The sequence below is a fragment of the Phascolarctos cinereus genome, unplaced genomic scaffold (assembly GCF_003287225.1).
Source record: "Phascolarctos cinereus isolate Bilbo 61053 unplaced genomic scaffold, phaCin_HiC Scaffold_2;HRSCAF=192, whole genome shotgun sequence".
In the NCBI taxonomy this organism is placed as follows: domain Eukaryota; kingdom Metazoa; phylum Chordata; class Mammalia; order Diprotodontia; family Phascolarctidae; genus Phascolarctos; species Phascolarctos cinereus.
Window position 1 is genome coordinate 61,431,594 of NW_027555625.1, and position 14,819 is coordinate 61,446,412.

The following is a 14,819-nucleotide window of genomic DNA, read 5'->3' on the forward strand; positions in this document are numbered from 1 at the left end:
ACTGCAGCTCTTAGGAAGTTGAACCACCATTTGTCCTAGATGTCATAGGGTAGGTTACACTAGGTAACTTTCAAAGTGCTTTCCAGACATGGGATTCTGGGATTCTGAGTGATCAGATGATAGCTGTTACCTTCTAGTTCTAAAGGTCTGCACCTTAGAGATTCAGATGCTAATGATGCAAAGGGATGATCACCAAAACGTACAGTTTGGTTTAAAAGTAGCAAACCCTAGTAGAAAAACACTCAAAAAAACGCCAAAATTTGGAACTACAGAGAATATGAAAATATTCTAAGAAAAATTTTACTTTCACACAAATCTGAAAATCTCAAAGCTGAAATGGACTCCTCCCACATAAAATTGAATTAACATCAGCTTAGTCATATTCCCACCCGACACATACCCACACACACCAACAGTTATTCATTTTGAGGCTGCCTTTCCTTAGGACAGGATCTTGAAAACCTTTTCCTGTTACTGTTCTCTTGTCAGAATCTTCATCTGCCAGTTGCAGCCCTTTCCTTTGGAGGATTTGTGGCCTTCCTGCTTGCTGCATGCAGCTGAATGATAAGTGGGTTAAGACCTTTATTTTGTGCGTGTTTATGTCTTTACTAACAGGCAGTTCATTTTTATTTGTTTGGTTTGAAATCAGTGGGTGCCTGGTTGCTTTTCCCCCAGAAGACTGAGCCTGAATACAGCTTGCCTGACCATGGAGATCTGAACTGTTCCTCAGTCCCAGAGGGGGCCTTCCTTCTCTCCACCAAGCTCTTAGCATAGTACCTCCAGTGCCTGGTACATAGTAAGAGTTTAATAAATGCTTGTTGACTGACTTAACACCTCCATCTTTAAATTTAATCTGAAGCATTTCCACTTAGAACCTCCTTGACATTCATCTGGGAGGTTAGCTTTTAGGCCATTGCCCTTCTCCCTTTTGAGATACAGAGTTGGAAAGCTTTCACTTTGACCTCCATTAATATAATATTCTAGGAACTACTTTCCCTTCCCCCCCTTAGCAAACATAGCAGGATGGACGCATCAGAAATAGTGTCCTACTTCAAAACAGTCACCTCAAAGGGCTGTAGACATCATTCAGCTCAGTTACTCGCTTTCCTCATCAGACTCAGCTCTGAAATGGACTGATTGTTCAGAAAACTAAATCCATCCTCAAGCAGTTAAGATTTGCCACTGCTGAGAATATTCAAAAGAATATGCCCTGGGTTCTGAAGAACTTCCCAAAGAAGAATTCCAAAAATGTTTTTAATGATGATGATGATGATGGTGGTGGTGGTGGTGGTAGTGATGGAGGTTACGGCGGCTATCAGCTTGGAGAGAAGGAGGAGAAGAATTCCTGCTTGGAGCATCTGTCCAGTTCCCCTGCTTTGGAGGCTTCTAATAGTGCACTTAGGCACCTGCAGGGAATTCCTCCTTATAGTCAGCAGAGTAATTATAACAGCTTACATTTTCAGAATGCTTTATGATTTGCAAAAATCTTTCATCACAAGGTCCCCAAAAGGTAGGTATTGCAAGTATTGATCTTTCCATTCTAAAGATAAGGAAATTGAGGCTTAGAGACATTAAGTGATTTGCCTGTAGTCACACTGTGTCACAGTAATTGAACCCAGGTCTTCCTGACTCCAAGTCAATGTTATATCTACTATGCAATTCTGCTCCGCTACCTTAATATTTTCCTTGCTCACTTTGCAAGAAATGGAAAGTCCACGTACTGAAAATAGCCCATAGAATCTAAGTTGGAAGAGATCTTTGGAGGACAATCCAACTTGTACCTGAACAGAAATATACCATGAGACCATCCCTAACAAGTGGTCGACCATTCAGCATCTGCTTGAAGAGCTCCAGTGATGGGAAACTCACTGCCTGCCAAGATAGCCCATTTCACTTTTATACAGGGCTCAGGAAGGGTTTACTTAATGTTGAATTGAATTTTGCCTCTCTGCTGCTTCCACCAACCCCGTTCTCTTTAGTATCTTTTCCTTTCATGAATGCTGCCAATCCCATCCAGAAGAGTCCTACCCAAGTGCTAGAGTGGGAGTTATATTGCAGGTTGGTGATTTAGTAAGGTCTTATGTCATTACTGCAGCTATCATAATATGACAGCTTAAAAAGTCCAGTGTCAGGCTATTTTAAGAGAAAAATGTGTTTAAGAGAAGAATAAGGAGGCAATAGTTTGACCACATACCCTATTCTACATTTTAGGAGAAATATCGATAAGCTGAAGATTGGCTAGACAATTGGACAGCCAGGGTGGGGAGGGGGGACCTACAGGTCATCCCGTGTGAGAAATAGTTGAATGAACCAGAGATGGTTAGCCCAAAAAAGAGAAGTGGGAAATCTAACTTTCTTCAAGCATTTGAAGACAGTGCTGTGGATGAGGGATTAGATTTGTGCTTCTTGAACCCCAGAGCTAGAAGTAGGAGAAATGGCTGGAAGTTTTAGTGAGGTATATTTTAGGCTTGATGTGTTGAGGGGCAGATTATTTACATTTAGAACTCTCCAAAAGTGGAATGGGCTGTTTCAATAGACCAGAGGCCACCAGGCGAAAGTTGAATGGCTCCTTATGAAGTGTGTTGTTTGGGTACAAGTTTTACTAGATAGTCATTGCTGTCCCATTCCAACTCTGGAATGCTGTGATATAGCTTATCGGACCATCTCATGAACTTTATATTTGTGCTGCAAATATTTTATAAGTACTTGTTTCCCCTATTAGAATGCAAGTTCATTTGGAATAGAGATTGTTTCATTCTTTGTTCTTATGGCCCAGTAAGTAGCACAGTAGCTGACACGTAATAGGTGGGTACTTAATAAATATTTGTTAATTGATCTGATTTGAGAAAGCCCAATTCTGAAATGGGAAAAGATCCGCCAAATAGTCAAGGGGGATGGAAGACCAAGAAGCTCACCGTGTCTGGAGGCTTTTAAAAATGAAGATGGAAAGGAGAATAGCATGTTTTTAGAGACCCGATTACGAACTCCTCAGATCACTTGGTAATCCTTGTGAGTTTTCATCTGGGGTTTGAGGAGCTATGATTCAACTAGGAAACAGCTGGGAAAGTTATGGAATTTTTACAGGGCTTAAGCAGCCCCGGGCTTTGGTAACTTAAAGTGGAGGCACAGAATATACTGAAATGTAAATAGGCAGAGGGCAGGCTTAGGCCTTTGTCTGTCCCACCTTGTTTCTTTTACCCTTCTCCCCTTTGAAAGCAACCATAAAATTAAAGACAAGCCACTGACATTCGTAGCTCCTTTTAATGGACCCATTATGGATCTAAGAGATTCGAATTTTAGGCATACTTTTACTTGCAGGTTGTAATATCCAATAGGCCATGTTGCTTCACAAGTTTAGTATCAGCTGTGTAAAGTAATATTTTTCTAGAATGAGTTTTAGGAGGTAGGTGGCAACATGGCATAATGGAAAATATTCACATACTCTATATATTTCATTCCTGATTATAAACATGCTGTCTCCCCCATTACAGTGTAAGCTACTTTCAGGAAGGACTCTTTTTGCCTTTTTTTATTCCCAAAGTAAGTGATTGATCCCCTGATACATGATAACCATTTAATATGGAGCTTTAAATTCCCATGAACCTTAGGTACCCCCAGTTTTAGTCTTGGGGATTTGGTAAACAAATTTGTGTCATGTTTATAATATCCTTTAACAAATTTTAGACTTTTATCATATATCCTCTGGGATACATATATACATGTACATGTGTGTGTTCATATATTTATATTTGTGTAGTGCATGGCACATAGTAGGCACTTAAAAATGCTTGTTTCCTTCCTTTTTCTAGGTTTCTTTCATACTAAAGTTTGGACCATTCTATTTACCCTTGATCATTCTAGTTTAATTCAGCAGACATTTATTTAAATGGCTACCAGGTGCACTAGGGTTATAAATAGAAAAACAAAACAATCCTTATTCTTAAGGAGCTTATATTGTACTGGGTTTTTACAACATATACATAGATAATTAAGTACAAAGTAATTAGAAGAGTGAGGGGGCATTAACAGTTGGAAAGATGGAAGGAAAATTTCATTGAGGAGGAAACAATGGAGAGATTCTTTTAGAGGCAGAAATGAGGGAGTGAATTACAGTGAGGGGACAAGGCTTGTGCAAATGGAGGGAAACAGGAGATGGTCTGTCAAGATTTAGAAAACAGTTAATAGTACACTTTGGCTGGAAGGTAGAGTGTGTGAAGGAGAGTCTTTCTACAGGTAAAAGTTGGATTAGTTGACTGCCGAGGTCTTTTCCAATTCTTAAATTCCATAATTCTGTGAGTAATGTGAAGCAAGTCTGAAAAGGTAGGTTGTAATCAGATTATGGAGGTCCTTAAATACCAGTTTGAGGAGTTTATATTTCATCACAGAGGTAATAGAGAGTCATGGAAGGGTTTTAGGCAGAGGGGTGACATGGTCAGACCTGTGGTTAGGAAGATTGTTTTGGTATCTCTGTGGGTGATGGATTAGAAATGGAAGAGAGTAAAAGCAGGGAGACCAATGTGAAGGCTATTAGATTAGTAACACATTTGAGAGACCAGAGGACCAGAGCTCTTGTGGTAATTATGAGTACAAAGAAGGGAATGAATTCCTGTAAGAGATGTTGCAGAGGGAGAATTGACAAGATTTGGTGCTTGATTGAGTATAAGGGATGAGAGAGAAAGAAAACTCAAGGACTGAAAATTTGAGTGATTAGAAGAAAGTTTTTGCTTTCAACAGAAATAGAGAACTTTGAAGGAAGGGCACCCTTGAGGGAAGGGGATGACTATGAGTTATATTTTGAACATGCTGAGTTTTAGGTGCCAGTGGCATATACAGGAGGTAATGCTGAGCAAGCAGTTGGCAATGCCGGGCTGGAGTTCAGCAGAAAGATACGAGCAAGATAAATACATAGAGTTACCTGCATAAAGGTGGTATTTAAATCTATGGGAGCTGACACCACCCAGCGAGGAGAAAGTGTATATAGAAAAAAAAAAAAGACCAAGCACAGAGCCTTGAGGAACACCTCTGTGTAGGGAGTGAGACATGGATAATGAACCAGAAAAGGAGATTGAAAAGGAGCAGCCTCATAGGCTTATAGGTGACACAAAGGCTGTTGGAGGAGGAGATGTTCAACAGTGTCAAAAGTTTCAGAGATGTCAAGAAGAGACTAAGAAAAGTCAGTTGTATATAAATGACAGTTAAGAGATCATTAGTAATCAAAAAACCATTGAACTACTAAAGCTTGGAGCTAGTTTTGTGGGGGAGAAATCAATAAAATAAATAAACCATTGGTTAATTTGATTTTTAAAAAAGAAGAAAACCAAATTGCCAGTGTCAAAAATGAAAACCGTGAATGTACCACCAATGAAGATGAAATTAAAGCAATAACTATGAGTTATTTTGCCAAATCATATTGCCAATAAGACTGATAATCTAAATGAAATTGGATGAATATTTATAAAAATATAAATTGCCCAGATTAGCATGAGGAAATAAAATACTTAAATAATCCTATCTTAGGGGAAAAAGAAAATTGAACAAGCCATACATGAGCTCCCTAAGAAAAAATCCCTAGGACCAGATGGATTTACAAGTAATTCCACCAAACATTTAAGGAACAATCAATCCCAATACTATATAAACTATTTGAAAAAATAGGTAAACAAGGAGTCCTACCAAATTCCTTTTATAACACAAATATGGTTTTGATATCTAAATCAGAGAGAGCAAAAACAGAGAGAGAAAACTGTAGGCCAATTTCTCAAAAATTTTAAATAAAATACTAGCAAGGAGATTATAGCAATATGTGACAAAGATCAATACACTATGACCAGGTGTGGGATGTATGCTAGGAGTGAAGGCCTGGTTCAATATTAGGAAAACTATAAGCATAACATATCAATAACATAAACATACCCATATGACCATATCAGTAACAAAAACAACAAAAATCATATAATTATTTCAATAGATGCAGAAAAAGCTTTTGACAAAATACAACACCCATTCCTACTAAAAACACTAGAATGTATAAATTAAGCCTTTCTTAAGTAAGTAATATCTTTCTAAAACCATGAGCAAGTATTAATTGTAATAGGGATTAGGTAGGGGGCAGCTAGGTAGAATACCAGCCCTGGAGTTAGGAGGACCTCAGTTCAAATCTGGTCTCAGACCAGACACTTGACATTTGTTAGCTGTGTGAACCTGGGCAAGTCACTTAACCCAGTTACCTTGAAATAAATAAATAAATGGGGTTTTTTTGGGGAAAGATCAGGAGTGAAGCAAGGATGTCCGTTATTACCACTACTATTCAATATTATACTAGACGTGCTAGCTATAGAAATAAGAGAAGAGGAAAAAATAAAGATAGGCCATGACAAAACAAAACTATCACTCTTTGCAGATAAAATGACATATAGTTAAAGAACAATTAACAACTTTAGCAAAGTTGCAAGATATAAGATAAACCCACATAAATCATCAGCATTTCTGTATATTACCAACAAAACCCAGCAGGAAGAGATAGAAAGAGAAATTCCATTTAAAATAACTGTCAAGACAAACCCAGGGACTATATGAACGCAATTACAAAACGCTTTTCACATAAAGACGGATCTAAACAACTAGAGAAATATTCATTGTTTAAGGGTAGGTTGATCCAATGTAATAAAAATTACAGTTCTATCTAAACTAATTTACTTACTCAGCATCATACCAGTCAAACTGCCAAAGAATTATTTTATAGAGCTAGAAAATATAATAGAGGCAGCTAGATGGCTTAGTGGAATAGAACACTGGGCCTTGCGTCAGGGAAACTTGAGTTCAAATTCAGCCTGAGATGCTTACTAGCTGGGCAAGTCACTTAACCTCCATTTGCCTTAATCCGCTGGAGAAGGAAATGGCAAACCACTCAGTATCTTTGCCAAGAAAACTCCACTGACATGCTATGGTCCCTGGGTCATGAAAGGTTAGACACGATTGAACTACTCAACAACAACAGAAAAAATAATAACAAAATTCATCTAGAAGAACAAAAGTGTAAGAATAACAAGGGAATCTGTGAGAAAAAGAACATGAAGGAAGGCAGCCTAGCAGGACCAGATTTCAAACTATATTGCGAAGTGGTAATCATCAAAACAGTCTGGCATTGACTAAGAGTAGAGTGGTGGATCAGTGAAATAGATTAGGTATACAATACACCATAGTAAAGGACTGTAGTAATCTAGTATTTGGTAAACCCAAAGATCCAAGCTTTGAGGATAAGAACACACCATTTAACAAAACTGTCTATACCAAGATAAGGTCAAAATGGCAAGGTGATTTAGAATGAAAGGTAATATCATAAGCAATTTAGGGGAGCATGGAAATTTTAGATCTATCTAAGTCAGATCTATGGATAAGGGAAGAGTTTATGACCAGACAGGAGATAGAGAGGATCATAGGAAGTAAAATGGCTAATTTTGATTATACCAAATTAAAAAGTTTTTGCACAAACAAAACCAAGGCCAAAATTAAAAGGAAAGCAGGAAATCAGGGTGGGGGTGGGAGGGTGGTGGGATGGGATTTACAGAAAGTTTATCTAATAAAGGCCTAATTTCTTAACTATATAGAGAATTTTATAAAAATATGATCCATTCCCCAATTGATAAATGGTTAAATGATATAAACAGGCAGTTTTGGGAAGAAATCAAAGCCATCAATAATAACATGAAAAAGTACTCCAATCACTATTGGTTACTGTTTTTTCTGTTCAGTCATTTGCAGTCATGTCCAACTCTGACCCCATTTGGGGTTCTCTTGGAATAGATACTAGAGTGTTTTGCCATTTCCTTCTCCAGCTCATTTTACAGATGAGGAAACTGGGGCAAACAGGGTTAACTGATTTGCCTGGGGTCGCACAGCTAGTAAATGTCTGAGGCCAGATTTAAACTCAGGAAGATGAAACTTCCTGACTCCTGGCCTGGCACTATATTCACTCCACCACATAGCTGCCCTCAATAGCTGCACTACTGAATAGACAAATGCAATTGAAACAACTCTGAGGTATCATCTGATACCTATCAGATTGGCTTATGTGACAGAAAAGGGAAATGATCCATGCTGGAAGGGATGTGGAAAAATAGGGTCACTAATGCCTTGTTGGTGGGATTCTGGAGAACAATTTGGAACTATTCCCAAAGGGCTATAAAACTCTGCATGCCCTTTGACCCAGCAATACCACTACTAGGGCTCAAAGAAAAGGGAAAAGGACCTACACGGACAATATTTATAGCAGCTCTTTCTGTGGTGGCAAAGAATTGGAAATTGAGAGGATGCCCATCAATTAGGGAATGGCTGAACAAGTTGAAGTATATGATTGTGATGGAATACTGGTGTGCTATAAGAAATAATGAGCAGGAGGACTTCAGAAAAAGCTGGGAAGTGAGCAGAATCATTGTGTCATATAGGAAATCAGAACGGTTTTCCTGGCAGTTCCCAAATTATCTATTCAGGTTTCCTGTTCTGTCTTGTCCTCAGGTATTGGAAAGAATGTGATCTGTGAAAAAGCAGCAACCTCTGTGGATGCCTTCAGGATGGTGACAGCGGCACGCTACTACCCCAAACTCATGAGTCTTGTGGGGAATGTCCTTCGATTCCTGCCTGCCTTTATTCAGATGAAGCAGCTGATTGAAGAGCATTACATTGGCAATGTGATGATCTGTGATGTGCGTGTATACTGGGGCAGCCTGCTTAGCCAGAAGTACAACTGGATCTGTGATGAGCACATGGGGGGCGGTGGTCTGCACACAGTGGGCACCTATATTGTTGACCTCTTAACCCACCTAACTGGGAGGAAGGCTGAGAAAGTCCATGGTTTTCTGAAGACATTTGTGAAACAGAATGCCGAGATCAGTGGGATCCGGCATGTCACCAGTGATGACTTCTGCTTTTTCCAGATGCTTATGAGTGGGGGTGTTTGTAGCACAGTAACTCTCAACTTCAACATGCCAGGCTCCTTTGTGCACGAAGTCATGATTGTGGGATCTGCTGGTCGCCTCATAGCCCGAGGACCTGACCTCTACGGACAGAAGAGCACCTCGCTCCAGGAGGAACAGTTGCTCACAGACTCTTTGATGATCAACGCAGGGCTTCTAGAAAAGGGATTTAAAGACATTCCCTTACTGTACCTGAAAGGCATGGCATACATGGTGCAGGCTCTACGCCAGTCATTTCAGGAACAAGATGACCATCGCACCTGGGATTATAAGCCAGTCTCCATGGCAGCCTCGTTTGAGGACGGGCTTTACATGCAGAGTGTGGTTGATGCCATAAAGAAATCCAGCAGGTCTGGGGAGTGGGAGACTGTGGAAGTCATGACTAAGGAGCCAGATGCCAATCAGAACCTCTGTGAGGCACTACAAAGAAATAATGTATGAGCTGGCTGCTGGCCATTTGGGATGATGGTGTAGGGTAAGGCTGGACCCCAGCCTTCTTTGTGCAAGACACATGAGTTTGTATTTAATAAGTCAGGTTCTCATATGCCTGGGCAAAAACCTGAGGTAACCATGGGGAAAAGGCAGAGTGACTTCTCCTCAGACTCATTTGGAGGTTTAGAGCTTTCATTGTTGTTGGATCAGATTGTTAGCAAAACTTGAATTTCCCTTTGCACTTGCAGAAAAGGACAGAGCTGTCACCCGTGACGTCATGGGTGTGAGAAGAAATCAGGCCTGCTTGTTCACTCCTTGTAATAGGATGGGAAAGCATACACTGCGGAGCCAGATCTGCTACCCCGGCCTCCTGGGAAATTACTTTAGGGATCGAGACCTGGTCTCTCTCCTCTTCCCCTTCCTGGGCAAGGGTACCTCCGTCAGGGCCACGGGGCTTATCTCTGGCTCTCTTCCCTGACCTCCCTTACTTTGTTCACAGAGGGGCAGGGTGCAGAGAAAGGACTCTTCTCTCTGTTGATTTATAGGCTCAGGCCTTCTAACTGAAAGATAAGATGGGGAACATGGGACCACCTTCCCACACACTACCCAGAGTCTAATGCTGGAAGAGAAGGGGAAAGTCCCTGTTTAGGGAACTCCCTCTTGGAGGTAACTAAACTCTAAAGCAAATGTTAGGTGAGTATTTCAACCATAAAAACAAAGAGAAGAAAGCGAGGATTAAAACACCTGGAAAAAATCTAAAATAAATTAATCAGAAGATCTGATATTCCGAATTGTTTGTGGGGTAGGAGAGGGAAGAAATTTTATGGAAATTACAAAGACTTGTTTAAGGAGACTGAAGTTTTCATTTACTTGTGGGCTCTGCAGTGATTTCCATGAAACAGGCATAGAGCTAACTGATTTTTGGACAAACTCATCATTTGGACAACTGACCCATACATCTGGGCCCCTTTCTCTGCCTCTGACCTTCTAGCTTCCATCCTGCCCTCTGCCAGCCCCTCCCCACCATAGGTCCTATCTTTGGTGTTTCCTGAAGGGCTGGCTTCTCTCTCAGGGAAAAAACAACACAAAACATACAGAAATGTAGATGGTGCTTATGGCTTCCTGAGGTCATGTGTAGTTTCAGGAAGACTAGGCGATACAAGGCTTCTCAGGAAACTCAGAGCTGAGGAGACAGAGGAAAAGTGATGACTGCCACAGAAATGCGCATGCAGCCCCTAGGATAAAGAAGGGGCACCAGCAGAAGAGAAGCATCTGGGGGCTAGGGGGTGGGCAGTCAGGCCTCCCAGGTTTGGGTGGAAAACACACTGCAGGGACTAAATCAGGAGGTAACTACATTCTTATTAAATGTGTTTTGTGTATACATAAGGATGCTCTAGAATCTGTTCTTTTCAGCCTTCCATTGTGTTCACATAAAGCATCAATTTCATGGTTCCATGAAATGAATCTTTTGGGAAAAACAAAAGGCATCACCCTGCTTATTTGTGTGAAGCTTCTCTTTCTTAACCAAGAGGCCCCCAGCCCTGATAGCTAAGGTCCCTTTCAGCTTTAAAATTAGGTGGCCTTGATTCTAATGATCTCACTTGTCCTCAACCAGATCCCCAGAAAAGCTATCTAAAGAGGATAAGACTTGAGCCCTCAACCACTTTCCGTTCATTGGCGCTCTCTTCTCCCCCTCCCCAAAAGGAAACGAAGATTCAATGAAAGCTTCATCACATTTGTTATACTCTAGAGATATCACAGAGCTTGCAGTCCAGTATTATCATCTTATCCTTCATTCCTTCCTTCCTTTGTTTATTCTTTTATTCAGTAGCATTATTAAGAATCTGTGGCATGCTGAGCACTAAGCTAGGGGCTGGTAGAGATACAGTCCTTAAGTAAGCTCTACCTTCATGGAGTTCATAGTCTAATCGAAGAGATAAGATACAATCACAGAGAGCTGGTCGGCAGTATTACATCTGTCCTGTGTGCGGGGAGATGCTGCTTGGTGGGGCTTCTGGAGAACCTTCCTCAGTGTGCCTGATGTTAGAGTCACAGCCTGAGGAATGGAAATTTTTATTTCCATCACTGGTGTCTCTCCTCTCCTTGATTTATTGTCTCCTTTGCCTGGGCCAACAGATGAACTGGGACTCTGGGCGTTTGTAAATCTGGTCTTGGGCCGGGGGCCAGCTGTCTCAATGGTGACAAGCCTCAAACACAACTATAGGGGGTTTGGAAAGGACCCCTTCTGTAGCCTTTCCTTCTCAGTCGTGTGCAAGACATTGTCCTAAGTGCCAGCCATAGGGCTACAAAAATGAGTTTTTATTCTCCTGGAAATACAAGGATCATCCCAGTAATGGAGCAGGAAAAGAGGCATAAAGAGGGACAATGACAAATCTCCAAAAGACATGTCTGTGATTTGGGAGTGCATGTAGACATGCTCAGACACGAGGGGGTCAGTCTGGTAAAGTAGAAAGTGTCCTGGATCTGCTACTTACTGTGGGACCTCGGGAAAGAAAATGAATTAACTTTCCTCAGCCTTGGGAGTAGCCCAGATAATCTCTAAAGTCTGGGGACACAAAGTCAGAAACAGGACAATTCCTGCTCTCAGGGGCTTCTATTCTACTGGGAAGATAGAATATTGGGGAGGGAATATTAACAACATCTGCATCTGAGCTGGGCCTGAGAGGCCGAGATAAGAAGGGGGTCACATACAAGCCAAGGACAGAGGGAGAAGATGAGGGAGCAATTCATAATCTAGTTTGGCTTGAGGCATGGTGTTGAAGAGGACTATTATATATTAAAATTAAACAGATATGGGGAGCACCTCCTTTCTCCCTCAAGGGACCCCAGATTCCAGGTACTCAGTGGTCCTTACTCCTCAAATTATAGCTTACTGACCCTCCCTGGTGTGTAGACCTTACTCTAATCAGGCAGAGGACATAATTCAAAGTTAAGTAATTTACTGAAATGGCATGTAAGAACGAGAAATATCTTCACCTAGTCATATACCTAGGGTGCAAGCTCCCACAAATAGGCAGTGTCAGTAGGAAGAGTGAGCACATAGAGTTGTCAAGTAGATGGGCACACACATAGGAAATATAATGGCCAAGCCAGTGGTCACTCATGGTACCAAGGGTGTTCCTAATGACATTCTTGTAATGTTCTTGGGCTATTCTTCTTGGGAATGGCCCTGAGGACCTCTGGGCCTGCTCCTGGGCTGAAACATGACTCCACTGTTTGGATGTGGCCTCTACATTTATCAGGCTTAGCTGACATCCAAGCCTTGGGTACCGTTATGCATTTTTGGAAAGAACTGGAACCACATTTTAGGTTTAGCAACAAACGGCTCTGGAGCCTGCCAGTTCCAGGCACCACCAAAGGTTCCCAAAATGGGCAGTACCACCCCCGGGGGGGGCAGTAGTAGCCTTGGATCAGTTGGGGGGCATTGAATAGAAATAAGGGGGCAGTGGAAGTGTAAGGAAAGAAGAAAAGAGAATTTTGAAAAACCATTCATACATGTTTCATCTGTTGTGTGACAGAGTTAAAGGCATAATGATTACATTATTTCCCAAATAAACACACAAAATGCAAGTTATAGCCCATCAGTGGTCAAGTCCACTGACAGGTCTTAACCAGCAAGTATTGGCAGGTGAGCATGCTGTGTATTGTTGGGAAGTCCAGCATGCGTTGGCAGGAATATGTTCATGTGATGACTCGTTTACAATATAATACTTTATGGCTGCATGACACAATATTGCATCATCAAAATTTCAATGCAGGAAAAAACCACAAATTCACAATAAATTATTAAATTTAAGATGTGTCATTTAAAATATATATAATATTTTTTTGAAATGACTCCAAAAAAACCCAAAACTTGAAGGGTTAAAGAAAGTATTTTTCCAGGGAGGGGGTGTGCTGAGTAAATTTTTTTAAAGGGGGAAATAGGCCAAATAAATTTGGGAACCTTTGATTCCAGACTGTACTCAACAACTATTCTTCCTTTGGTCTTATGCTATTTCAGCAAGATATCATAGAAGGGAGAAAGAGAAATTCCCTTCCCTCCCATACCTGGAGGTGCCTTATAAGGGAAAAGGTGTAGCTCATCCTCAAGAGAGAGAACCTCTCCTCCAACTCCTCTGTTGAATTGCTCTGCTTTTAAACTCTCCAAGGAGACCGTCTTCCCCTAAAGCCCAATCCCAGTGGTAACTGAGCTGCTCAAAAGTTTTTGAACAGAGGAATGACTAACATGATCACACAGCCTTAAAGAAGGTTATTTTGAGGGCAGCTGGGTGGTGCAGTGGATAGAGCTCTGGCCTTGGAGTCAGGGGTACCTGAGTTCAAATCCGGCCTCAGACACTTGACACTTACTAACTGTGTGATCCTGGGCAAGTCACTTAACCCTGATTGCCTCACCAAAAAAAAAGTTATTTTGGCAGCTATAGGGAAAATAGGTTGGAGAGAGAGACTGGAAGCAGGGAGACTCATTTGGATAGTATTTGAAAAGTGTTGGGAGGAGGGGGCAGCTAAGTGGAAGTGGATAGAGCACCGGCTTTGGAGTCAGGAGGTCCTGAGTACAAATCCAGCCTCAGACGCTTACTAGCTATGTGACACTGGGCGAGCCGCTTAACCCTGATTGCCTCCAAAAAGAAAGAAAGACGTGTTCGGGTGAATGAAGAGGAGAAGATGTGGAGATAAGAGTTGGTAACTGCTTGGATAGGGGGGTATGAACCTTTGGCTTATCCATGTTAGGGATGGAATCCACTGTCATTATTTAGGATTTGACCTTTTGCATCTTGGTAACCTTGAATCTGAAGTACTGTGTGCTATACCAAGGTCTGGCTACATTAGGAGAACTTTGTAGCTGGGCCCAAGGCAGGGAAGCGGATGACTGAGCTGCTTGAAAGCAGAGACTCTTTGACCTTTCTGTATATCCCCTGTGATTGGACTAGTGCCTGGCACTTGGTAGGTGCTTAATAAATGTTTATTGGCTCACTAATCTAAGGTATTCTATTCCTCGTCATTGACACTCTGAATTGTTTCCCTAAAAGGTTTTAATAAATGCACAGGTCAATCAGTTAGCAAGCATTTATTATGTGTTTATAATGTGCTAAGCACAATGTTTAATTCTGAAGACACAAATGGGCAGCTAGCATTTATCAAGTGTCTACCTGTGCCAAGTCACAGCCAAGCAATGGGCTAAGTTCTGGGGACACAAAGAAAGGCAAAAAGCAAACATCCCTACTCTCCAGGAGCCGTCTAATGAGAGAGACAACAATTAGGTATGAACAAGATAATACACAGGGCAAATTGGGGGATAGTCTCAGAGAGAAGGCACCAAGATTAAAGGAGGACTGAGAAAGACTTCTTGTAGAAGGCAGGGCTTTAGCTGAGACCTGAAGGAAGGAAGCCAGG

At 41.3% G+C, this 14,819-nt stretch overlaps 2 protein-coding genes across 2 annotated transcripts in view; both read left to right on the forward strand.

Annotated features, from left to right (window-relative positions):
- ENKD1 (enkurin domain containing 1) overlaps positions 1-14,819 on the forward strand; it is a 96,517-nt gene that overhangs the window by 55,795 nt on the left and 25,903 nt on the right.
- On the forward strand, positions 488-14,403 carry LOC144455777 (glucose-fructose oxidoreductase domain-containing protein 2-like). Its single transcript, XM_078149421.1, has 2 exons — positions 488-568; positions 8,515-14,403. Exons 1-2 carry the CDS (start codon positions 562-564, stop codon positions 9,411-9,413), a joined length of 906 nt encoding a protein of 301 aa, XP_078005547.1. The 5' UTR covers positions 488-561; the 3' UTR covers positions 9,414-14,403.